The sequence below is a fragment of the Nelumbo lutea genome, chromosome 4 (genome assembly GCF_056320005.1).
Source record: "Nelumbo lutea isolate HS-2025 chromosome 4, American lotus-T2T, whole genome shotgun sequence".
In the NCBI taxonomy this organism is placed as follows: Eukaryota; Viridiplantae; Streptophyta; class Magnoliopsida; order Proteales; family Nelumbonaceae; genus Nelumbo; species Nelumbo lutea.
In genome coordinates this window covers 83,791,861-83,812,221 of record NC_142687.1, presented here as the reverse complement: position 1 = coordinate 83,812,221, position 20,361 = coordinate 83,791,861, and the positions used below count along the sequence as shown (strand labels likewise).

Sequence of the window (20,361 nt, the reverse complement as noted above, 5' to 3'; positions counted from 1 at the left end):
TTTGCTCTAGCTAAGAAAGAAAGCTTAGGGGAGAGGTTTTGGGAGGTGTTAGAACTACAATGTCATGATATTGATCGTTTGGATTGTTCTCTTTCTTTTTTCATTCAATGAAAATTTCCTTTTATTATCAAACCATTTTAACCCTCAGACTAGGCAATGGGTGCCAACTATCCATGCATCCAATGTACCAATTTTAATTAGTAAGGCCTAGATCCGTAATACTAGTCCAATGGTTATGAGATACAATAACAATATCCCAAAATTGTGTAAATATTTTTCCTTTTTTCTTGTTTTTTTTTGGGGGGTGGGGCAGGTGTTAGAACTACAATGTCATGATATTGATAGTTTGGATTGTTCTCTTTCTTTTTTCTTTCAATGAAAATTTCCTTTTATTATCAAACCATTTTAACCCTCAGACTAGGCAATGGGTGCCAACTATCCATGCATCCAATGCACCAATTTTAATTAGTAAGGCCTAGATCCGTAATACTAGTCCAATGATTATGCGATACAATAACAATATCCCAAAATTGTGTAAATATTTTTCCATTTTTCTTGTTTTTTTTGGGTGGGGCAGGGGGAGGCTTACATTGAACTGAATCACAAATCCCACCAGTCAAGTGATAAATCGGTATATATTGCTTAGCCACAAAAATCATTTGGCAACAGTCCAATTAAAGTTGCTAAGTTGTGAAGAAGAGAGCAGCTAAAGGTTAGGAATCTAAAGTTCACTTACATAAAAATAGCATCAATAATAAAAAGGTGGATGGAAACACACAATGTCCAGTCACCATGCTAGGTACTCCTAAATTGCCAAAGACTAAAAGATTTAAAGGAATTTGTTTACATATCAAAATTACTTTTCTATTACCACAAGTATATGCTAAGAGATAAGATTACCAGGCCCTAAGACACTCAATGGTGGATAGGTCTTTTTTGTAGACCTGTTTAATCGTCAAAACAACATATGTTTATCACATATTGGTCCATATTTATAAGCTAAGGGCATTGTGTGGTCAGAACATAATGTTGTGGGACATGACAGCGTGGGCCTCGGCCCATTTGTGTTATGTCTTTGTTAGTGGAAATTTTTTTTAGTATAATTTCTCACATAACATAATTCACCCAATTAGTTAATAACTGTGTTTTTTTGTTATTTGGGTAAACCTCATTCAGAAAATTACGTAGATACTCCCTTAATTACATCTCTGCTAGGGGCAAAGAAAACCTTTTGATTCTGATTCAGAAGTACCAATGAATAGACTAAACTAAGTATCATTTTTCTAAGTATATATTCCCTCTTTGTTTGAGAAAAAACCAGCAAATAAACAAAATTTTTATACATAACAAGTAAATAGGTATCATAAATAGTCATACTTCATCAATAAGGCTGCAAATGACCTTTAAATTGGGACTATGTGCATTTGTCATGGTATGAGGAACCATAATCAACCAAGTTTCATGAACAAGGTTGTAGATGGTTTTTTCCCTCACACATAGGTTAATAGGCTGTAAGGAACAATAATCAGCCAAGTTTCATGAACAAGGCTGTAGATGGTTGTCTCCCTCACATATGATTAAAATGAGACAAGGAGAAGAAAAAAAAAAGAAATAATAACAACAAAGAAGGAAAGTGTGTGCAAGGAGTATAAGGAAAGACGTAAATCTAATAGATGAAGTTGTAGGTGTATCATAATGAGGAATACTGCAATCCCTACCTTCTTCTTTCTCCTCTTTTCCCTTTTCTTCCACACCACAATCTTCTCTTCTTTCTCCTTTGGGTTGTCTCTTGTTGTTGTAAATTCTATCAACTGAATATAATTAGCCAACAAAATGGCATTAGCCCCTTCTCCTTGTAGGAGAGGGGCTTATATAGAGGAGGGAGGTTGTTAAGTAACTCCCCACTCCTCTCTTCTTAGAGTGCCAAGTGTCAAATTCCCCCCCTCTTAAAATGGATTAAGGAGGGGAAAAAAAAACTCTTCCTTCCTAAGGTGACAAATGTCCCCCCACTTAAAGTGGGTTAAGGAGGAAGAAGAAAACTCTCTCCCCTAGGATGACATGTGTCCCCCCACGTAAAGTGGTTAGAGGAGGGAAAATAACTCTCTCCCCTAGGGTGACATGTGTCCCCCCACTTCAAGTGGTTGAAGGAGGGAAAATAAATCCTTCTTCTAGGGTGACATGTGTTCCCCCCACTTAAAAGTGATTATAGGAAGGAAAATAACTCTCTCCCCTAGGGTGACAAGTGTCCCCCCACTTCAAGTGGTTAAAAGAGGGAAAATAGCCCTCTTGTTAGATAGGACAAGTGGCATCCCCTTATAAATAAGTGAGATACCTCACAGGAAATTAATTAATATTGATTTATTCTTTTGGGGCCTGTTGTTCCATTAAATGTTTATTGCTTTACAAACAAGCCCAATTAACTTGGGGCCTGTTGTTCACTAAACTAGATTGCAGGCCCCTTTCTTTACTAAAATGTCTCAGCCCACCAATAGGACTGACTGGGCTTATAAGAAAGCCCTTTTTCTTCTTTACTATTATTTTTTTAAGCTGTGTCTGGGAGTATCTTAATAGCCTGCTCCTAGTCCAGCAAACTTAAGGACTTAACAGTCTTCCTATTTCTTGTTGGGCTAAACTTCTGTAATTAAGTGTTAATGGGCTTGGGTTCCTTATTTTAAGTTATTCCATCCCTTACTAATGGGCGTAAAGTTGTAATCTTATGTTTTTTAATGTTGCCCTAATAAAACTGTCAGTTTGATGGTTTGGGAAGAGTTAAGCTGCCCTATTCTAAGTTTCTTCTTCTTCTTCTTCTTCTTCTTCTTCTTCTTCTTCTTCTTCTTCTTCTTGAATCAGAATACAAACATGGTATCAAAGCATTAAGTCGATCTCATTCTGCTCACCTATCTTCTTCACCTCATCTTTTGTTTTAAGTTTTCTCTTTTCTTGTTGGATTAACAAGGAGTTCTTCTGCTGGTCACGGTTGGCTGAATGCTTTTTGGGGTTTGTCCTTGGAAAAACTCCAAGGAGACCCAAAATAGTTGCTGGTATGCCTAGGTAGGGCAAGAAACTGTGTAGTAGTCATAGGAACTACTAGAACACCTATTTAACAGGTCTAGCCACTGGACTTCCAATAGTATCAATCCAGGAGTTTAGTTCACAGTCCAGCCAAGCTTGATTGGGAAGCTTGAGCAAAGGGGAGCTTTGTCAGTTCTTTTCTCTTGCAGTTGTTCTGAGTTCTGCTGATGTAGTAGTTGACTACTAGCAACAAGATACTGTTACTTGTCAACTACTAAAAAATATCTTCGTCTAATAGTCGACTATTAACAAGTAGCAATAAACTATTTGCTACATGTTATTACTTTTAGTGAGTTCATAATGTCTTCCAACACTAGTGAGGTATCCTCTATAGGTTCTAGGACTGCTGACAATGTTATTCACCTTGAAAATCCTATGGTACTGATTACTAATGTGAAGCTAGATGAATACAACTATAGGGAATGGGCCATTTCGGCAAGATGGTCCACAGTTAGTCATGGACTACAAGGCCACATCGATGGGAAGATTAAGGAGCCCAAGGAAGATGAACCAAGTTATAGGGCTCAGTGTAGAGAATGCAACTGTGATGTCATGGTTGATGACTTCTATGACTCCCAAAATTGCGAGGACTGCTCGGAATTATACAACAGCCCACAAGATTTGGGAGAAATTGTACAACACTTACAGTCAAAAGAAAAACATAGCAAGGATTTACAGGCTAAATCAAGACATCTTTAGTTTGACTCAAGAAGACATGACTGAAGCAACTTATTTTACTACATTAGAAGGATTATGGGAAGAGTTTGATCACCATTCAGTCCTTGTGTGGGATAGCAATAATGACAAAGAAAGGCATGACAAGCAAATTGAATAAGGAAGAATATTCAAGTTTCTAGCTGGTTTGGACCACTCATATGAAAGCACTAGAGCTCAAATTTTGGAGAGAGATGAACTTCCAAGTCTGCATCATGTGTTCTACCTGATTAGGAATGAGGAGATGAGGAAAGAAATGGGAACTGGTGTTCCACTTCAACCTAGTGAGCAGTCTGCACTTGTTTCCAGCAACTCTAAGGGTGCAAAAGGGACTGATAAGAAGAACTTGAACTGTTGACATTATGGGGGAGAGGATCAAACTAAGGATACTTGCTGAATTCTCCATCCACACTTGAAACCAGCAGCACTGAGAAAAGATAAGAAGCCAAACAAGGGTCCTAACTACAGTTCAGGCTATGTTGCCAACCCAAATGTTACAGATTGAGGTTCTAAGAGCAACAGTACTAGCTATTCCAACGCGAGACAGACCACTACTTCACCAAATAGCTTCCCAGAGTTCATAGCCAAAGAGGTAGATATCCTCAACTGGGCTATGGTTTGGTTGAAACAATCATCCATTGCTTCCTCCCAATTTGCAAAGACAGGTATAGCATCTGCCATTAGTGCTATTCAGTCATCTTCATCAAACTCCTGGGTTATTGACTCAGGAGCCTCTAAGCACATGACAAATTTATCTTCTTTATTCACTTACTGTCTCTCATCTAGGCATGATAAGGTAAAGATTGCTGATGGCTCTCTTTCCACTGTTTCTGGAAATGGAAACATTCAGCTAGAAAAGATAATTCTTCTCAAACCTGCCCTACATCTTCCAGAATTCACCACTAATTTACTTTCAGTCTCAAAAATAACCAAAACCCTAGATTGTGTTGTAACCTTTTTTTCCACTCATTGTGTTTTCCAGGACTGGATGATGAGGCAAACGATCGAAAGTGGTCATGAAGCTGGTGGCCTCTACTACCTTGATGATGATACCAACTCAGCTCTAAAGGCCTCTACTAGTGGTAGCAGTAACAAGGAGCCAAGCATAGTCCTTTTCACTTGGCATGCTACATTAGGCCATATGTCCTCATTGTTGAAAGTTTTGTTACCAGAACTCCTTGAAAATGTGTCTGTTGAAAGTCTATTTTGTGATGTGTGCCAATTAGAAAAACATTGTAAGAAAAACCATCCGAATTCTATTAGTAATGTTACTACCTTCTTTAAATTAGTTTACTCTGATGTGTGGGGTCCTTCACTCATTCTTTCTATGGATGGCTATCATTATTTTATCAATTTCATTGATCATTTCTCATGGTGTACTTGGCTTTATCTTATGAAAGAATATGAAGAAGTTCCTAGAATCATTATGATGTTTTGTATGATGGTTGAAACCCAGTTTGGAAAGAAAGTTAAACAATTCAGGTTGAACAATGCAGCTGAATACTTTAAAAACACCTTAAACACATTTTTGAGGATGAAGGGACTTTACACTAATCCTCTTGTAGTTACACCCCACAACAGAATGGGTAGGAGAGAGGAAAAATAGACATCTCATGGAGACAGTCCGTACTTGTTGTTTCAACACAAGGTTCCCATGAAATATTGGCCCCATGTGATACTTGCTGCATCATATTTGATTAATAGGATGCCATTCAGGATACTTAGGTTGAAAACCCTTTTCTCTGTTTTGTGTCTTAATGATATTGTGTTTTCTTTACCACCAAAAGTCTTTGGTTGTGTATGTTTCATTCATGTTAAGGATCCAAAGAGCACCAAATTGGACCGAAGGGCAATTCGGGGGGGTGAGGGAGGGATTCTTGGGTTATTCACCTACAAAAAAGGGATACAAGTGCTTTGAATTGCATATAGGGAGAAAATTCGTCACCAAAGATGTTACCTTTTGTGACTCACAATCTTTCTTTGAACCTTCCCGGAATCCTCTTCAGGAGAAGAATTGTGGGGTGGAAGAGTATTCCTCCAAAGTTAATTCGTTTGTCTCTTCTCCTTTTCCATCCTCTCCTCTTGCCCCTCAGTGTTCTAATGGCCCTTGTCCTAACCCTCAAACCCAAGATGAAGAGATTGCTCTTGCTCCCACTACTCAAGATGATGAAGTGGCTCCTATTACAAAAGTTGACAAGATTGTTGGGAAGGTGATGAATGTGTATTGAAGGAAAAGGAAGGGAGGCCCATCAGTTGATGACTACAACTAGTTAGATGCCTCTGAAGCTAGCCAAGGTAATACCCCTATTACTTCTAACTCTGACTTGAATCTTCCCATTGCTTTATAGAAACCCACTTGGTCTTGTACTCTTCACCATATAAATGAGTTTGTCTCTTATTCTCATTTGTCCCTAGCATATCATTCCTTTGTTTCTGCCTCGTCTTCTATTTCCACTCCTTCCAAGTACTCTGAGGTGGTTGCTGACCCTAAATGGAGGGAAGTAAGGGTGTCAATGAACCGGTTTTGGACTAGACCCCATCCAATTTGGATGGATCAACAAGACATATTGGATTCGATCAATCCAATCCAAAATATTTATTAGATTGAATCGGACCTATTTCGTCCGTAGAAAATTTATATTGGATTTAGTTGGATTAAGCTAATATTTGATTCATTGATATAAGATAAGAATATAGGTGTTAATGGACCGGGTTTGAGTTGAAACCAATCTAAATTAAAACGAATTTGAACAGATCAAATGGTCCAAACATTGAAGTGGACAGATCCAAAATGGTCCAAAATATTCATTGGATTGGATTGGACCTGGTCCATTTGTAACGGACTCACATTGGACTAGATTGGATTGGACCAAACCCAATCCAATTGACACCCCTAGAGGGAAGCAATAGATGAAGAAATAAAAGCATTATCGAAGGTTGGTACTTGGGAAGTAATGGATCTACCAGTTGGAAAGAGCATTGTTGGGTGTAAATGGGTGTACACTATGAAACATAAGGTCAATGGATCAATGGAGTGATTTAAAGCAAGGTTGGTGGCAAAAGAGTTCACATAGAAGGAAGGCATTGACTATATAGAGACCTTTGCTCCAGTTGCCAAGTTGAACACCATACAGGTATCATTGTCTCTAGCAGCCAACTAAAGTTGGGAATTGCACCAATTGGATGTCAATAATGCTTTTTTGAATAGAGATCTTCAAGAGGAGGTTTATATGGATCCTCCATCGGGGTATAACATTAATGGAAAAGTATGTTGATTGAGGAGAACCCCATATGGATTTAAGCAATCTCCTAGGGCATGGTTTGACAGATTGTGCAAGGCAATGAAGATTGTGGGATACTATCAAAGTAGTGCTGATGACACACTATTCTATAGAAGAAATGGAGAGAAACTAACATCATTGATTGTTTATGTGGATGACATGGTGATGACAGGAAATTATCCAAAAGAGAACAGAAGACAATAAGTTTTTGGCCTCTGAATTTGAGATAAAAGACTTGGGACCTCTAAGGTACTTCCTGGGAATAAAGGTGGCCAGGTCTAAGAAAGGAATTTATATTTGTCAAAGGAAGTTGCCTTAGACCTCCTAAAGGAGACAAGAAAATTAAGTAGCAGACCAATTGAGACTCCTATAAACAAAACCATGGATTGTGGAAAAGGATGAGGACCTTTACCAAGACAAGGAAAGATATCAACGACTTGTGGGTGAACTTCTGTATCTATCCCTCACCATATCCAATATTGATTATGTTGTCCATGTCATTAGTCAATTTATGCATGCTCCTCAAGTTGCACACATGAAGGCAGTGGAGAGAATACTAAGGTACTTGAAGACATGTCCTAGAAGAGGGTTGTTATTTAAGAAGCATGATAAACTTAATGTTGAAGCCTATATTGATGCTTATTGGGCTGGATCAGCTAGAGACAGGAGATCTCCAACCGGATATTGTACATTTGTGGGTGGAAATCTTGTAACTTGAGGAAGCAAGAAACAAACTGTGGTGGCTTGGTCAAGTGCTGAAGTTGAATACCGAGCATTGGCACATGGAGTGGTTGAACTTCTTTGGCTCAGGATACTCCTAAAGGAACTAGAATCACAAGGTTAGGACCCTTAAAGCTCTATTGTGACAACCAAGCTGCAATAAATCTTTCTAATAATCCAGTTCAGCATGATAGGACCAAACACATTGAGATTGATAAACACTTTGTGAGAGAAAAGATTGTGTCTGGAAAGTTATGTATTCCTTACATGTCATCTACAAGACAAGTTGTTGATGTATTCACTATGGAACTTTGCTAGAGCCAGATTTGGAGGCTTGGTGTGCAAGATGGGCACAATGGACATATATGCTCAGCTTGAGAGGGAGTGTTATTGGAATTGACAGTGTGGGCCTCGGCCCATTTGTATTATGCCTTCCTATTTCTTGTCGAGCTGTACTTTTGTTATTAAGTGTTAATGAGCTTGGGCTTCCTTATTTTAAGTTACTCCATCCCTTACTAATGGGGTAAATCTGTAACCTTATGTTTTTTATTGTTGCCCTAATATAAATATCAATTTGATGGACTGGGTAGAGTTAAGCCACCCTATTCTAAATTTCTTCTTCTTCTTGAATCAGAATACAAACACATAAGAGTCTCTATAGTTTACATTTTGATTGCTAAAGACCTAAATGTTAGGTTGAAGGTTTTGTATGTATTGATGGTTCGGCTAATAAGAGTTCTTATTAGCCTGTATTTGAGTTTAAGTTGTTATGTATTGGGCCTGTGTTAATGGGCCTAGGCTTGTTTAGTGTTTTAAGTTGTCTGGGTATCCCATCACTAATCAGGGGCATCCCAGTCATTTCATGTAACATTGTACTGTACTTTAATATAAATAATAGTACTGTCGACTGGGTTAGTTCAGTTCGACATTCACAGCATCTCTTGGTCTTCTCCTCTCTTCTATTGCTTCAGCTACAGCACTTCAGCATTCATGGTATCAGAGCATTAAGCACCTTCCTAGTTACAGCCGACGCCTTCTCTTCTCTCTTGTTGTCTTTTTTTTCTTTTTTTTTCTCTGGCTTGTTGTCGTGAAACCCTAGGGTTGTAGGAGAACAAAACAAGGTTCGAACCTAAGGTTTCCCTTGGTTGTAGGGCGCAAGGGAAGTAAGACCCAGACGTTGATGTCCTACTAGACCGTTTCTAGTAGATAGTAGCTATTCGGCTACTAAGAGAGGTCTGTATAGGACAGACCTAGTTGAGGACTGATTTCAGCAGTCCTAGCAGTAGTCGTAAGGGGGAGAACTCTCTCTACAGATGCAGTACTTGAAGCTCAAGTGAAGTCTACATAGCACAGTTAGGAGAACTCTCTTTACAGTTGCAGTACTCAAAACTCAAGTGAAGTATGCATAGCATAGTAGTGGAGAGCCCTTAGTTTCAGGTCAGTTACCAGCCCAGAACACCTCATTTGCTGCTGTAACTGAACTGCTTCAGAACTGTGATAGTCTCGGCAAGTCTGAAACAGTGTTGCGAGCTGTCAGAACCCTCTTCAACTATGCAACTAGGCTCTCTTTCAGCACTGTGATCACTTCGGCTAGTCTAACACAGTGCCTGCCATCTACACAGAGGCTGCGGTCAAGATGTCTTCAGTATCCAGAGAGGTTTCTTCTAGGGACAACAAACCAGTTGCAAGGTCTTCAAATCTGGAAAACCCTAATCTGCTAAGCTTGCAGATTACAAGTGTGCTGCTGGATGAGTACAACTTCAGGGAATGTCCATTTCTGCAATGCTTTTTATTACTTCCTGTGATCTCACAGGCTACTTAGATGAGAACAAGAAGGAACCTGAGTTCGCAGGACGAGGAGAACGATTGGGAGCGGTCATGAGTATGGAGGCCTCTACTATTTTGATGCAGACACCGGTTCAGCCTTACAAGCATCTGTTGCTAGCAGTCCGGAGAGTGTGGAGTCAATAGCTAGGTTGCATCTGTGGCATGTTAGGCTAGGTCATTTGTCTTTCTCTTCATTAGAAATGTTGTTTCCCAAATTTTTTAAGGGCATTTCAAGTCAGAGTTTAATTTGTGAAGTATGTCAAATGTCAAAACAATGTAGAACTGTTTATCCAACTTCTAGTAATGAAATTCAAGCTCCTTTTGATTTGGTTCATTCTGATGTTTGGAGCCCTTCACCCATTGTTTCCATTGATGGCTTCCGTTACTTTATCAGTTTTATTGACCACTATTCTCGATGCACATGGATCTATCTGTTAAAAGGACGGGATGAAGTATCACGGATAACTATGGCTTTTTGCAAGATGATTGAAACACAATTTGATAAGAAGATTAAGCAATTCCGGTCAGATAATGTTGTTGAATATTTTGAAAAATCCTTGAACTTATTCATGGAAGATGTTGGCATGTTACATCAATCATCCTGTGCTAATACCCCTCAGCAGAATGGGGTTGTTGAGCGCAAGAATAGACATCTATTGGAAACAGCTCGAGCCTTACTATTCCAGTACAAAGTTCCCAAGCAATACTGGTCTCAAACTGTACTTACTACATCATATCCGATAAATCGGATGCCATCCAAGGTATTGGGTATGAAAAACCCTTTCTCTGTTTTGTGTCCCACTCTTCCAGACTTTCCTCTCCCTCCACGGGTCTTTGGCTGTATATGTTTCATACATGTGAAGGATACAAAGAAGACCAAGTTGGACCCTAAGGCTACAAAATGAGTATTTTTGGGGTACTCTCCTACACAGAAGGGGTACAAGTGTTATGATCCTGTCTCCAAGAGAAAGTATGACACCAGAGATGTGGTCTTTTGAGTCTTAACCCTATTTTCAGTCTTCTCAAAATCTTCTTCAGGGGGAGACTAGTGGGATGGAAGAGGATTCTCATTCTCCCTCCTTTTTTGCTCCTCTATCTGCCTCGGGCCTTCCATCTTCTTCTGCTACTACTAGTTGTGGCATTCTGGGTCAACCTAGTGAGGCTCCCACTGTGTCGGTTACTTCTCCTGATGCTGCAGATGTCCCTGAAGACTCCAGTAGGCAACAAAAAGAGATACTCACATACAACAGAAGGAAAAAGGGCCCTCAACCTCATGACAACAACTAGTTGGACTCAGATCAATCTGTTTCTATAATCCAAGGTAATTCTGACTTACATACTTCTGATTTGGATCTTCCTATTGCTCTCCGTAAGCCTATCCGTTCTTGTACCACCCTACACCCCATTGCTGATTTTGTTTCTTACACACATTTATCTCCTGCCTATCATTCCTTTGTGTCTGCTCTTTCCTTTGTACGTGTCTGATCCAAGGTGGAAAGAAGCTATGAATGAAGAGATGAAAGCCCTAATGAAAGTAAGAACATAGGAATTAGTGGATCTGCCAAAGGGGAAGGGCACTGTTGGGTGCAAGTGGGTGTTTACTGTAAAGCACAGGGAGGAGGGTCCATTGAAAGGTACAAGACCAGACTTGTGGCAAAGGGGTTTACTCAAAAAGAAGGAATTGACTACAAAGAAACCTTTGCCCAGTAGCAAAGCACAACACAATTCGGGTTCTATTGTCACTAGCAGCAAATTTTTCATGGGAACTTCATCAGCTGGATGTGAAGAATGCCTTCCTAAATGGTGATCTTCATGAAGAGGTATTTATGGAACCTCCACCAGACTATGACTTTGGTAAAAAGGTGTGTAAACTGAGGAAAGCATTATATGGTTTGAAACAGTCTCCTCGTGAATGGTTTGAAAGGCTTTGTGGGGCCATTAAGAAAGTGTGGTACACTCAGAGCGGTGCAGATCATACCTTATTCATAAGGAGACAGGATAGCAAACTTACGGCACTCATTGTTTATGTGGATGATATGGTGATTACCGGGAATGACTTGGAAGAGATAAAAAGACTGAAGGAGTTTTTAGCTTCGGAATTTGAGATCAAAGACTTGAGCCATTTGAGATATTTCTTGGGATTGAAGTTGCTAGGTCAAGAGAATGAATCTACATATGTCAGCGGAAGTATGTTCTTGACCTCCTAGAGGAAACAGGCATGATGGGGTGTAGGCTAGTAGATACTCCAATAGAACAGAATCATGACCTACAAGAATCAGTAAGGGATGACTACTGTGATAGAGAGAGATACCAAAAATTGGTAGGGAAGCTTATATACCTATCTCTAACTCGGCCAGATATTGCTTATGATGTACATGTCAGTCAATTCATGCACTCTCCAAAGGTCCCTCATATGAAAGCAGTTGAAAGGATTCTCAAGTACTTGAAGACTTGCCCAAGGAAGGGAATTCTATTCAGGAAAAACAATAGAATTGAAATTGAAGCTTATACTGATGCAAATTGGGCTAGTTCTCTTGGAGACAAAAAATCAACTTCAGGATATTGCACATTTGTGGGAGGAAACCTGGTCACATGGCGCAATAAGAAGCAAAATGTAGTTGCTAGATCAAGTGCGGAAGCAGAATATCGAGCTATGGCTCACAAGGTTGCTGAACTCCTATGGCTCAGGACCCTTCTTAATGAACTTTGCATTAAAGCTGAGGGTCCTCTCAGACTGTATTGTGACAACAAGGCTGCCATCAACATTGCAAATAACCCTGTGCAACATGACAGGACAAAACATATTAAGATTGATCGACATTTTGTTAGAGAGAGAATAGTCTTGGGAGAACTCTGCATTCCTTATACTCCATCTAAGATGTTGCAGATGTATTGACTAAAGGGTTGGCTGCAACAAAGTTCATGGACCTTCTTGGCAAGCTAAACATGATTGACATCCATGCTTAGCTTGAGGGGGAGTGTTAGGTTGAAGGTTTTGTATGTATTGATGGTTCGGCTGATAAGAGTTCTTATCAGCCTATATTTGAGTTTAAGTTGTTATGTACTGGGCCTGTGTTAATGGGCCTAAGTTTGTTTAGTGTTTTAAGTTTTCTGGGTGTCCCATCACTAATCAGGGGCATCCCAGTCATTTCATGTAACATTGTACTGTACTTTAATATAAATAATAGTACTGTCGACTGGGTTAGTTCAGTTCGACATTCACAGCATCTCTTGGTCTTCTCCTATCTTCTACTGCTTCAGCTACAGAACTTCAGCTTTCACTAAACATTAGTTGAACTTAAATTGGACCACAACTAAAGTTTTTTCTAAAAACAGAACTGCTTAGATCCAATTAAGAAAAGAAGTTAATAAAAATAAAATACAACTCTAGAAAAGATAGATTTTTCCTTGTTCTGTTCATTCTTTACTCCTCTCTTGGCCTGCCAACTGGAGGCAATCTTGTATAGTCCCTTTTGTGATCTGTTAACCATATGGAAAGAAAAGAGAACAAATATTTTTGATATATCAGAAAGACCTTTTATCTAGATACATCCAGCCATTGGCAGTTTTCTAATGGAGTGGGCATTGGCTTTGAAGATTTCTCCTCATACTTTTTATCATTAATTCTCTCAACTTTTATTAAAACATAGAAGAAAAACAGTTCCAATCACAGTCCCCAAAAAGCATAAGGCTGTCAAAACAAATACAACAGAAATAAAAAAATAGAAACTTAAAAAAAGCAAAAATAGTTTAGAACTCTCTGGTTCAGTATTTCCCCGATAAAAAGAAGTCTTCTCTACTGATACATTTGTTGATAATGTATCTGCCCTTTCATTTACTGATCTAGAAACCCATCCAAATGAACAATTCAGATTTTTTATCAGCCTTTATTTATTTACTTTTTTGTTTCTTTTTCTTAACAATTCAGATTAGTTGCTAGAGTTTGTGCATCTCTCAGCATGGATCTAAAGAGGCCATAGCCCAACCCCCCTTAGGTAATAAATTTTATCCCCTTTTGTTGTCTTGGCAATCACCTTCCATCATCAAATCCCTCCATGTCCTAGTCGAAGAAATTTTAAGACCTTACAGAAGGGCTCTTAGTTAAGCCCTTAGATAGTAACGAACACCAAGTTGTCCATTATTGCATAATCTAGAAGAGCTTGTATAATAGTCTCTGAAAATTCCACCTATTACCAATGGCCCTGTGTTCTCTAGATTGCAGCCATCAAAATTCAATTTTAATTTCCATTCCTTTAGAGCTTAGATCACTGTCAGTCTACTAGTGGAGTGGGTTGCAATTGTCTGCCACTGTTTGTTGTTAACATCCAAACCACCACTCTTGCCATATTCACATCAAGAAGGATATCCACAGTGTTTTTTGTTTTTAAATATTCTTGTGTTTCTTCTTAACAACCAATACAAATTTCTTCTTTATTACAAGACCTGAGGCTAGCCAAACAGCTAAACTTAAGGCAAGTGGAGGTTGAAGGTGACTCTATGTTGGTGTTGAAAAACAGCAGCCAGTGCAGATGGATATATAGACAAGAGCTGAGAGCATAGTTTTCAAGGTGCCAAGGCAAGGCTAGGCGACAAGGGGGCGCCTAGTCGTCTAGTTGCCTAGGCAATGGATTTTTTTGTGTAGAAAGCATAGATCCTAGGGTAGTTCCCTAGGTACCATAACCATATTTCCTTAATAATTATTCATAATTTTCATAAGAAAAGTATAGAGTTCATGTTAAAGTATAGAAAATCAACATATTAATGAGAAAAAAAAAAAGAAGGAAAAGAACATTCAAAAAATATAAGGGCTGAACCCTTATTTTTGTTATAGGAAAAGAAGAAAAAAATTAGTAGTAGAAAATGTGTTGATTAGACAAAATTTTAAGTTCTTCCTTACTTATTGGTTCAGGTTTTAAAGTCTTTGAGGGTTCAATACAGCATTTAGCAATGTTTGTATTGATTAAACCCTAACAAATAAGAAAATAATAAAAAGAAATTAGTATTTAAACACACAAAATGAATAGCTTAGTTTAATAGTGCCTATTTAAAATTATAATGTGAAAAAATAAAGAATAAAAAAGTATTTTATAATACATAGTACAAAACTTCTTGGCGATTAGGCGAGGCGAGCCTCAAAGGGCGCCTTGTCGCTTAGGCGTCACCTTGACAACTATGGCTTAGACAAATTATAAAGATTGCAAGTGAGATACAGAACTCTTTCAAATGGGTAAACATTGAAAGCAAGATCACACTATTTGGGACTGTGGCAAAATTTACTTGTACCTCTCCTTGGAAATCTATACATGCCATTCTTCCTTCCTTTTTGTAGCACATCAAGTATGACCTCTACTCTAAGAATCAGGTAAAATTTTGGAAGCACATTTGGGTGGGTGAGATACCTTTGAAAGACCAATTCCCTTCCCTGTTATCCCTCTCCCAGTATAAAAGCAAGGTTGTGTCTAATTTTCTAGTTCCTTCTCAATCTAACTTTGGGTTTGATTGGGATTTGGGGTTTAGAAGAGGCTTCAGGGATGTAAAGGTTGAAAATGTCATGAGTCTGGTTCAGATCTTACACAGGGTGATGTTGGATCCCTTTGAGAGGGATAAGAGATTGTGGACCCTAGCTCCTTTCGAGACCTCTTGTGCTTCCTTCTTTAAGTCCCTCTTGCCTTCAACCAGTAATTTTGCACAGCATTTTCCATTAGAGGATGTTTAGGGTGAGTCGATTCCTCCAAGGACTGGAGCCTTTCGTTGGAAAGCCTTCCTGAAAAGGTGTAATACTTGTGACTTACTCCAAAGAAAAAGGCCTTTTTGGTGCTTGTCTCCAAATTGGTGCATTCTTTGCAAGGCTAATGGTGAAAGCTCCAACCATTTATTAGTTTCTTGCCCCTTTGCTGCTGATCTTTGGGAATGGCTTCTTTCCTTTTTTTGGTTGTAGGTCGACCCCACCGCCAAATATTCATAGTTTGTTTAGCCCTTTGTTCCTTTGTTGGCCAAACAAAAGGGGAATGATTATTTGGAGGTGTGTGAGGGCTGCTATTTACTGGACTCTATGGGAGGAAAGGAACACTAGAATTTTTTCTAAAGTTGAAAAAAGTTAAGAAAGTCTTATTGAAGTAATTACAGTTAGGGTGGTGCACTGGCTAAAATCCTTGGACTTGTTTGCTGATATTTCTACAGATATGTTGCTGAATAGCTGATCGAAGGTGGCAAATTCTGCTCCTACCTGCTCCTCAGTTTGTCCCGTGTGGTCACCACCAAGCTGTGGTTTTACAAAGCTAAACTTTGATGGAAGTAATGAGGGAAATCCAGGTCCATCGGGTGTAGGAGGGGTCTTCAGAGATGAGGATGGGAAGGTGCTTGCATTGTATTCAGGTCCCATTGGGGTTGGGGACTCTCTTAAAACTGAGGTCTATGCTACTGGAGGGTCTAAGGAAAACTGAGGAACTGAATATACAAAAGGTAGTTGTTGAAGGGGACTCAAATCTGGTCTTAAGCTGGTTACAAGAAGGTAGTGAACTTGGGAAGTTTGCTAATGAGAGGAGGGAAATTAAATGGCTAACTAGAGGACTGGAAATCCAGTTTCAGTGGGCCAAGAAAACAGCAAATCCTTTTGCTGATGATTTGGCAAAGTAGGGGGTGGGAAGGGATCAAATGTTTTGGGCTGTTCTGTAATTTTTCTTTCTTTGTTGTCCCCTTGGAGAGAGTTAAGCCTGTTTATCTCTCTCTGGAGTGCTGTAACTAAAATTTTATATTAATCTAATGGATTACTGTTATTGATCAAAAAATAAGAAAGCAGGATCAGACTATATACACAGAGCCATCCCAGCAGTCCAGCTTCTCCAGCCTTCTATCTGCAAACAAACACCTTTTCTAATGGGAACATAGATCAGCAAATGGATTGGTTGTTGCTCTAGCAAAACAAAGGGTTTATAGAGAATATTTGTATTGAGCTACATTGACTGATAGTTGAGGGTGGGACTATCTCTGTGGGAGCTGGCAGTTGTATACTTGTATCTTTAATTTACCACCTTTTCTTGAATTAATAAAATTCTTTGTTATTGATAAAAAGGGATTTTGTTTTCAGTTCACAAATGATATTGGATGTTGAGAGTGGTACATTGTAAACCCCTTTGGAGGTGTTTGCTTTTGTACGTCATTGTATTCAAAAAATCCATAATTGGTTCCAAGGTATGAAAAGCATGGAAAACCAGGAAAAAATAGATGGTATGGTGTTAACTTAGATTACAGCATAATGTCTACCTTGACTTTGTAGTTGGGATAATCACCAAGTGCCTTAAGAAGGCAAGGTGTACAAAGCTTCGCAATCCAACGAGCTGCAGCAACCATACCACAATGTGCATAACCTAAGACTAAATTGCAGACACCACCTTCATGTAAAAGTGAATGGTGAAAAGGGACCACTGCTCCAGTTGCTGCTGTTAATGTGTCCTTAATGCTATGGGTTCCCCGAATCAATAGCAGGAAGCATTTTGAACTTCTATCACATAAAATTGTAAAAGCAGGCTTCAGAAGCTGCAGACAGTATTGCATCAATGAAAACTATATAAGTTGTAATATAATTACCATAATCTATTTATTTAGAAGTGATAGAAACAGCGAGCATCCCATGAGTAGATAGTCAGGAAAACAAAAAAATAAAAAGATTACAAATAAAGCTCATTTCTAGCTGGTACTTACCCCTGCCTTAGGTTTTTGAAGAAGCACATCTTCTTGTGAGTAACCAGCACATGCCAAAAACACTGGAAATGGCTTTTTTGAGAAAAGCATGCAAAGAGTCAACAATTTGAGAAGATGAGTCAACTCAACAATAATTGCAGGACCTTTAAGCTGCACAGAATTACTTCCAGCATACACACGTGCGACATGCATATTATCCTGCAACACCATACATTGATAACATCTCAAATTGCATATTGACTTTTTTGATATGTAAGACTGAGAAGTAAGGTGTGCATGGTCCCATAAATCAGATGCAATACTGTTTGCCCTAGAAAGTTTAACCACAATATAAGATCATGTTATATCACCAATAGAAGATCTTGAAACACTTGCACCAACATGATGATAAAAGGTCATTACCTAATGTGTTGGTCCAAGCTATCTGGGGTCTTTGGAAGGTTAAACTGCATACATAACTTGCCCCCACCAACATGTCTTGGTAGATTCCAAAATCCCAGAATACATTAAGTCTCCAATTAAAGTTTAAAATGTTGGTTTAGATGAAAATGTCAACCACTTAAAAATAAAAATATTTTGGAGATATCAGAGATTCCATGTTAAAATTTTGTAGAAATTTAAAAAATTGTAAATATTAATCTTTAAAAGTATCTGTTACTATTATTTTTTGAAATTATATGATGACATTCTATTTTAAACAATTATATAGCTATATCATAATAAAAGTGACACTTTTAAACATTTGAAGATGCATGTTCATCCACTCAGAATAGATTTAAAGTTTTAAAAAATTCTAGTATTACTATTCATTATGATAATACATAAAATAAATGTATCCATTTTTTATATCTTAAGATGTAAATATTGTTTTATGATTTTTATTTAATACAAAATTTATGCTTTACAAGTGAGTATGCTTCTTATGCCATCAAAACTACTTATTTAAATCATATAAAATTAAAATATATTTTATGAAGTAAAGTAGAAAGAAAAAAGCATGTTATAACAAATAATTTATATGATATTTATGTCCATGTAAATTGAAAACTTTACATTGATATAATGAACAAAATAAAACTTGTTGAACATTTTGTATTGGTATCCATAGAAATGATTTGTTTTTTCGTGAAAATGTTTTTAGTTAGAACATAAAATGATTTTTTAAACAATGACCCACGTTTATGGTCTAAGAAAGTGGTTTGTGTTCAAAAATTATGCAGTTAAGACCTTAGGTACGTATTCTCCACGGCTGAGCAAATAAAGCATACAGGATCAAATTTTGACGCACGAATCATGATATGAATATGAAAGCTTACAAAAAGCAGAAAAGTATCCATTCATTCAAGCAATCATCATGACATTATGCAAGAAGGAAGTCAAGTATGAAGTTAAAACTTCAAAGGCAAAAAGTTGAAAAAGGACGTGCTTGCCTGCCGTCGCATGAGATAGTTTATGCCGAAAGCCAAGTCTCCTATCGGCCATTTGCCTAGGGTTTCCGAATACGTAAACCTAAGCGTCTCCGACAGGGTGGTGATCGCTTCCAACCACGTGGCAGGCGCCTGCGCAGGTCTCCGAACGATTTTTCTCTTACTCGAACGACTTGATTTCGAGACGTCCCCTCTGCGATCATCTTCCTCGTCCTTCGGGGACCATCTCCGACTCCACACGTAATACAAAATTAATGCCGCACAGAGGGCACTAGCCATTGCCGCCGTCGCCATTTATATTCATCGGAATCCTCAACAAAGCCGGAATTTTCAAGAAAATGCCATAAAATCAACGATCTTGCTCGGGTGGAGAAACATTTACGGTCGATTTTTATCGCCAAACGTAATCAAACTAATAGTTTTTTATCAAAATTTATTAATATAAAGCGAGGAACAATTCGATAATTGAAAAGAAATTTGAAAAAACGAAAGAAAAACGTCGGGTTCCAAGAAGGCAATAGAGACCCCGATGAGCGACGACCAACCAGTAGTTGAGATGGTGAATCGCGCCACTACGGAGAGAAAGAGGCGCGGGACCAAACCTGCGGAACTGCAGACTCTCGGTAATATGGGCAGTGGGGCTGCACCCTGTTCCGTCTGCACCTCCTGAGTCCTGAGTTCCCACGCTTGTACGTTAGAATCGAAAAGTTTGGCTGGAGAAGAATATCCGAATATAAGGCGATACTAGGGAAACAAGAATAGGATGGATGTCTATTTATGTTAAGCATTCAGAAAGAGAGTGCAGCGGAACGGGACTCGCGCGCATTGAAAAGACAGACCCTCCGCCTGCGGCCTGCGGGTGATTTGCGTTGCGCGCAGCGCGCCTACTGCAAATCATAGGAATGATGGGAGCGTCTCCCGCGGCCCACGGGTGAATTACCCCGCACTACAACGTGGCCAATGTGTATGTTCCGTTTGAAACCGGATTCAATCAGTACAAAGTCGATTCGAACAAGCATTATAGTCTTACGTTGGGAATATCTCCCATCAAATAAAGAATAAAAGTACGGAGATATTCCTGATGCAAGGCTGTAAAGGCTATTCGATGGCTATTCGAACAGACTTTGCACTGACTAAAACCGATCTGGTTTCGTATGACTTTCGTTTATTTTGAAAAGGATAAAATTATAAATATATACCCTTTCGAGTAGTGAAAATAGGTACCACTACTTTTGGAGCATTTGAGTTTATTTGACTTAAAGAAAAGTAGAGACTTGCGTACATCCGTTAAAATTTCGACAATTAAATATTATATAATGTCAAAAATACTTTTTTTAATGTATTTTTGAGATGATTCTATCTATCACTACCCCCAAAGTATAGGTACCTATTTGTAATTTATCCTTTGAAAAACAATGTTATCTTATAGTCATGTGGGCATTTGTTTCAAAATGTTATTTGGTAAATTTGTTTATCAAATAAATGTTTATCTCGGATTATGTATTAGTCAAGTAGTCAACGGTTAGAAAATGTTTGATTTTAATATATCCCTAACATTAAGGTGTTTATTTACTATTGTGCTTATGTGGCGTCTAATGATGCTAATCATTTTTTCTTAG

General features: G+C 38.5%; 1 protein-coding gene across 4 annotated transcripts in view; it reads right to left on the bottom strand.

Moving 5' to 3' along the window:
- Window positions 1-19,909, bottom strand: part of LOC148861416 (uncharacterized) — a 128,740-nt gene extending 108,831 nt beyond the window's left edge. For 3 of the 4 annotated variants that reach the window (XM_088984750.1, XM_088984748.1, XM_088984751.1), the window contains exons 1-3: window positions 18,746-19,908; window positions 17,316-17,513; window positions 16,878-17,150 (exon numbers count right to left, since the gene is read on the bottom strand). In XM_088984750.1, coding sequence (XP_088840876.1) covers window positions 16,878-17,150; window positions 17,316-17,513; window positions 18,746-19,036 — 762 coding nt within the window. In that variant the 5' untranslated portion in view covers window positions 19,037-19,908. Of the gene's footprint in view, window positions 1-16,877; window positions 17,151-17,315; window positions 17,514-18,745 lie in introns of all 4 variants that reach the window. The other variant, XM_088984749.1, reaches the window with a different exon arrangement.
- Window positions 19,910-20,361: the final 452 nt, after the last annotated feature.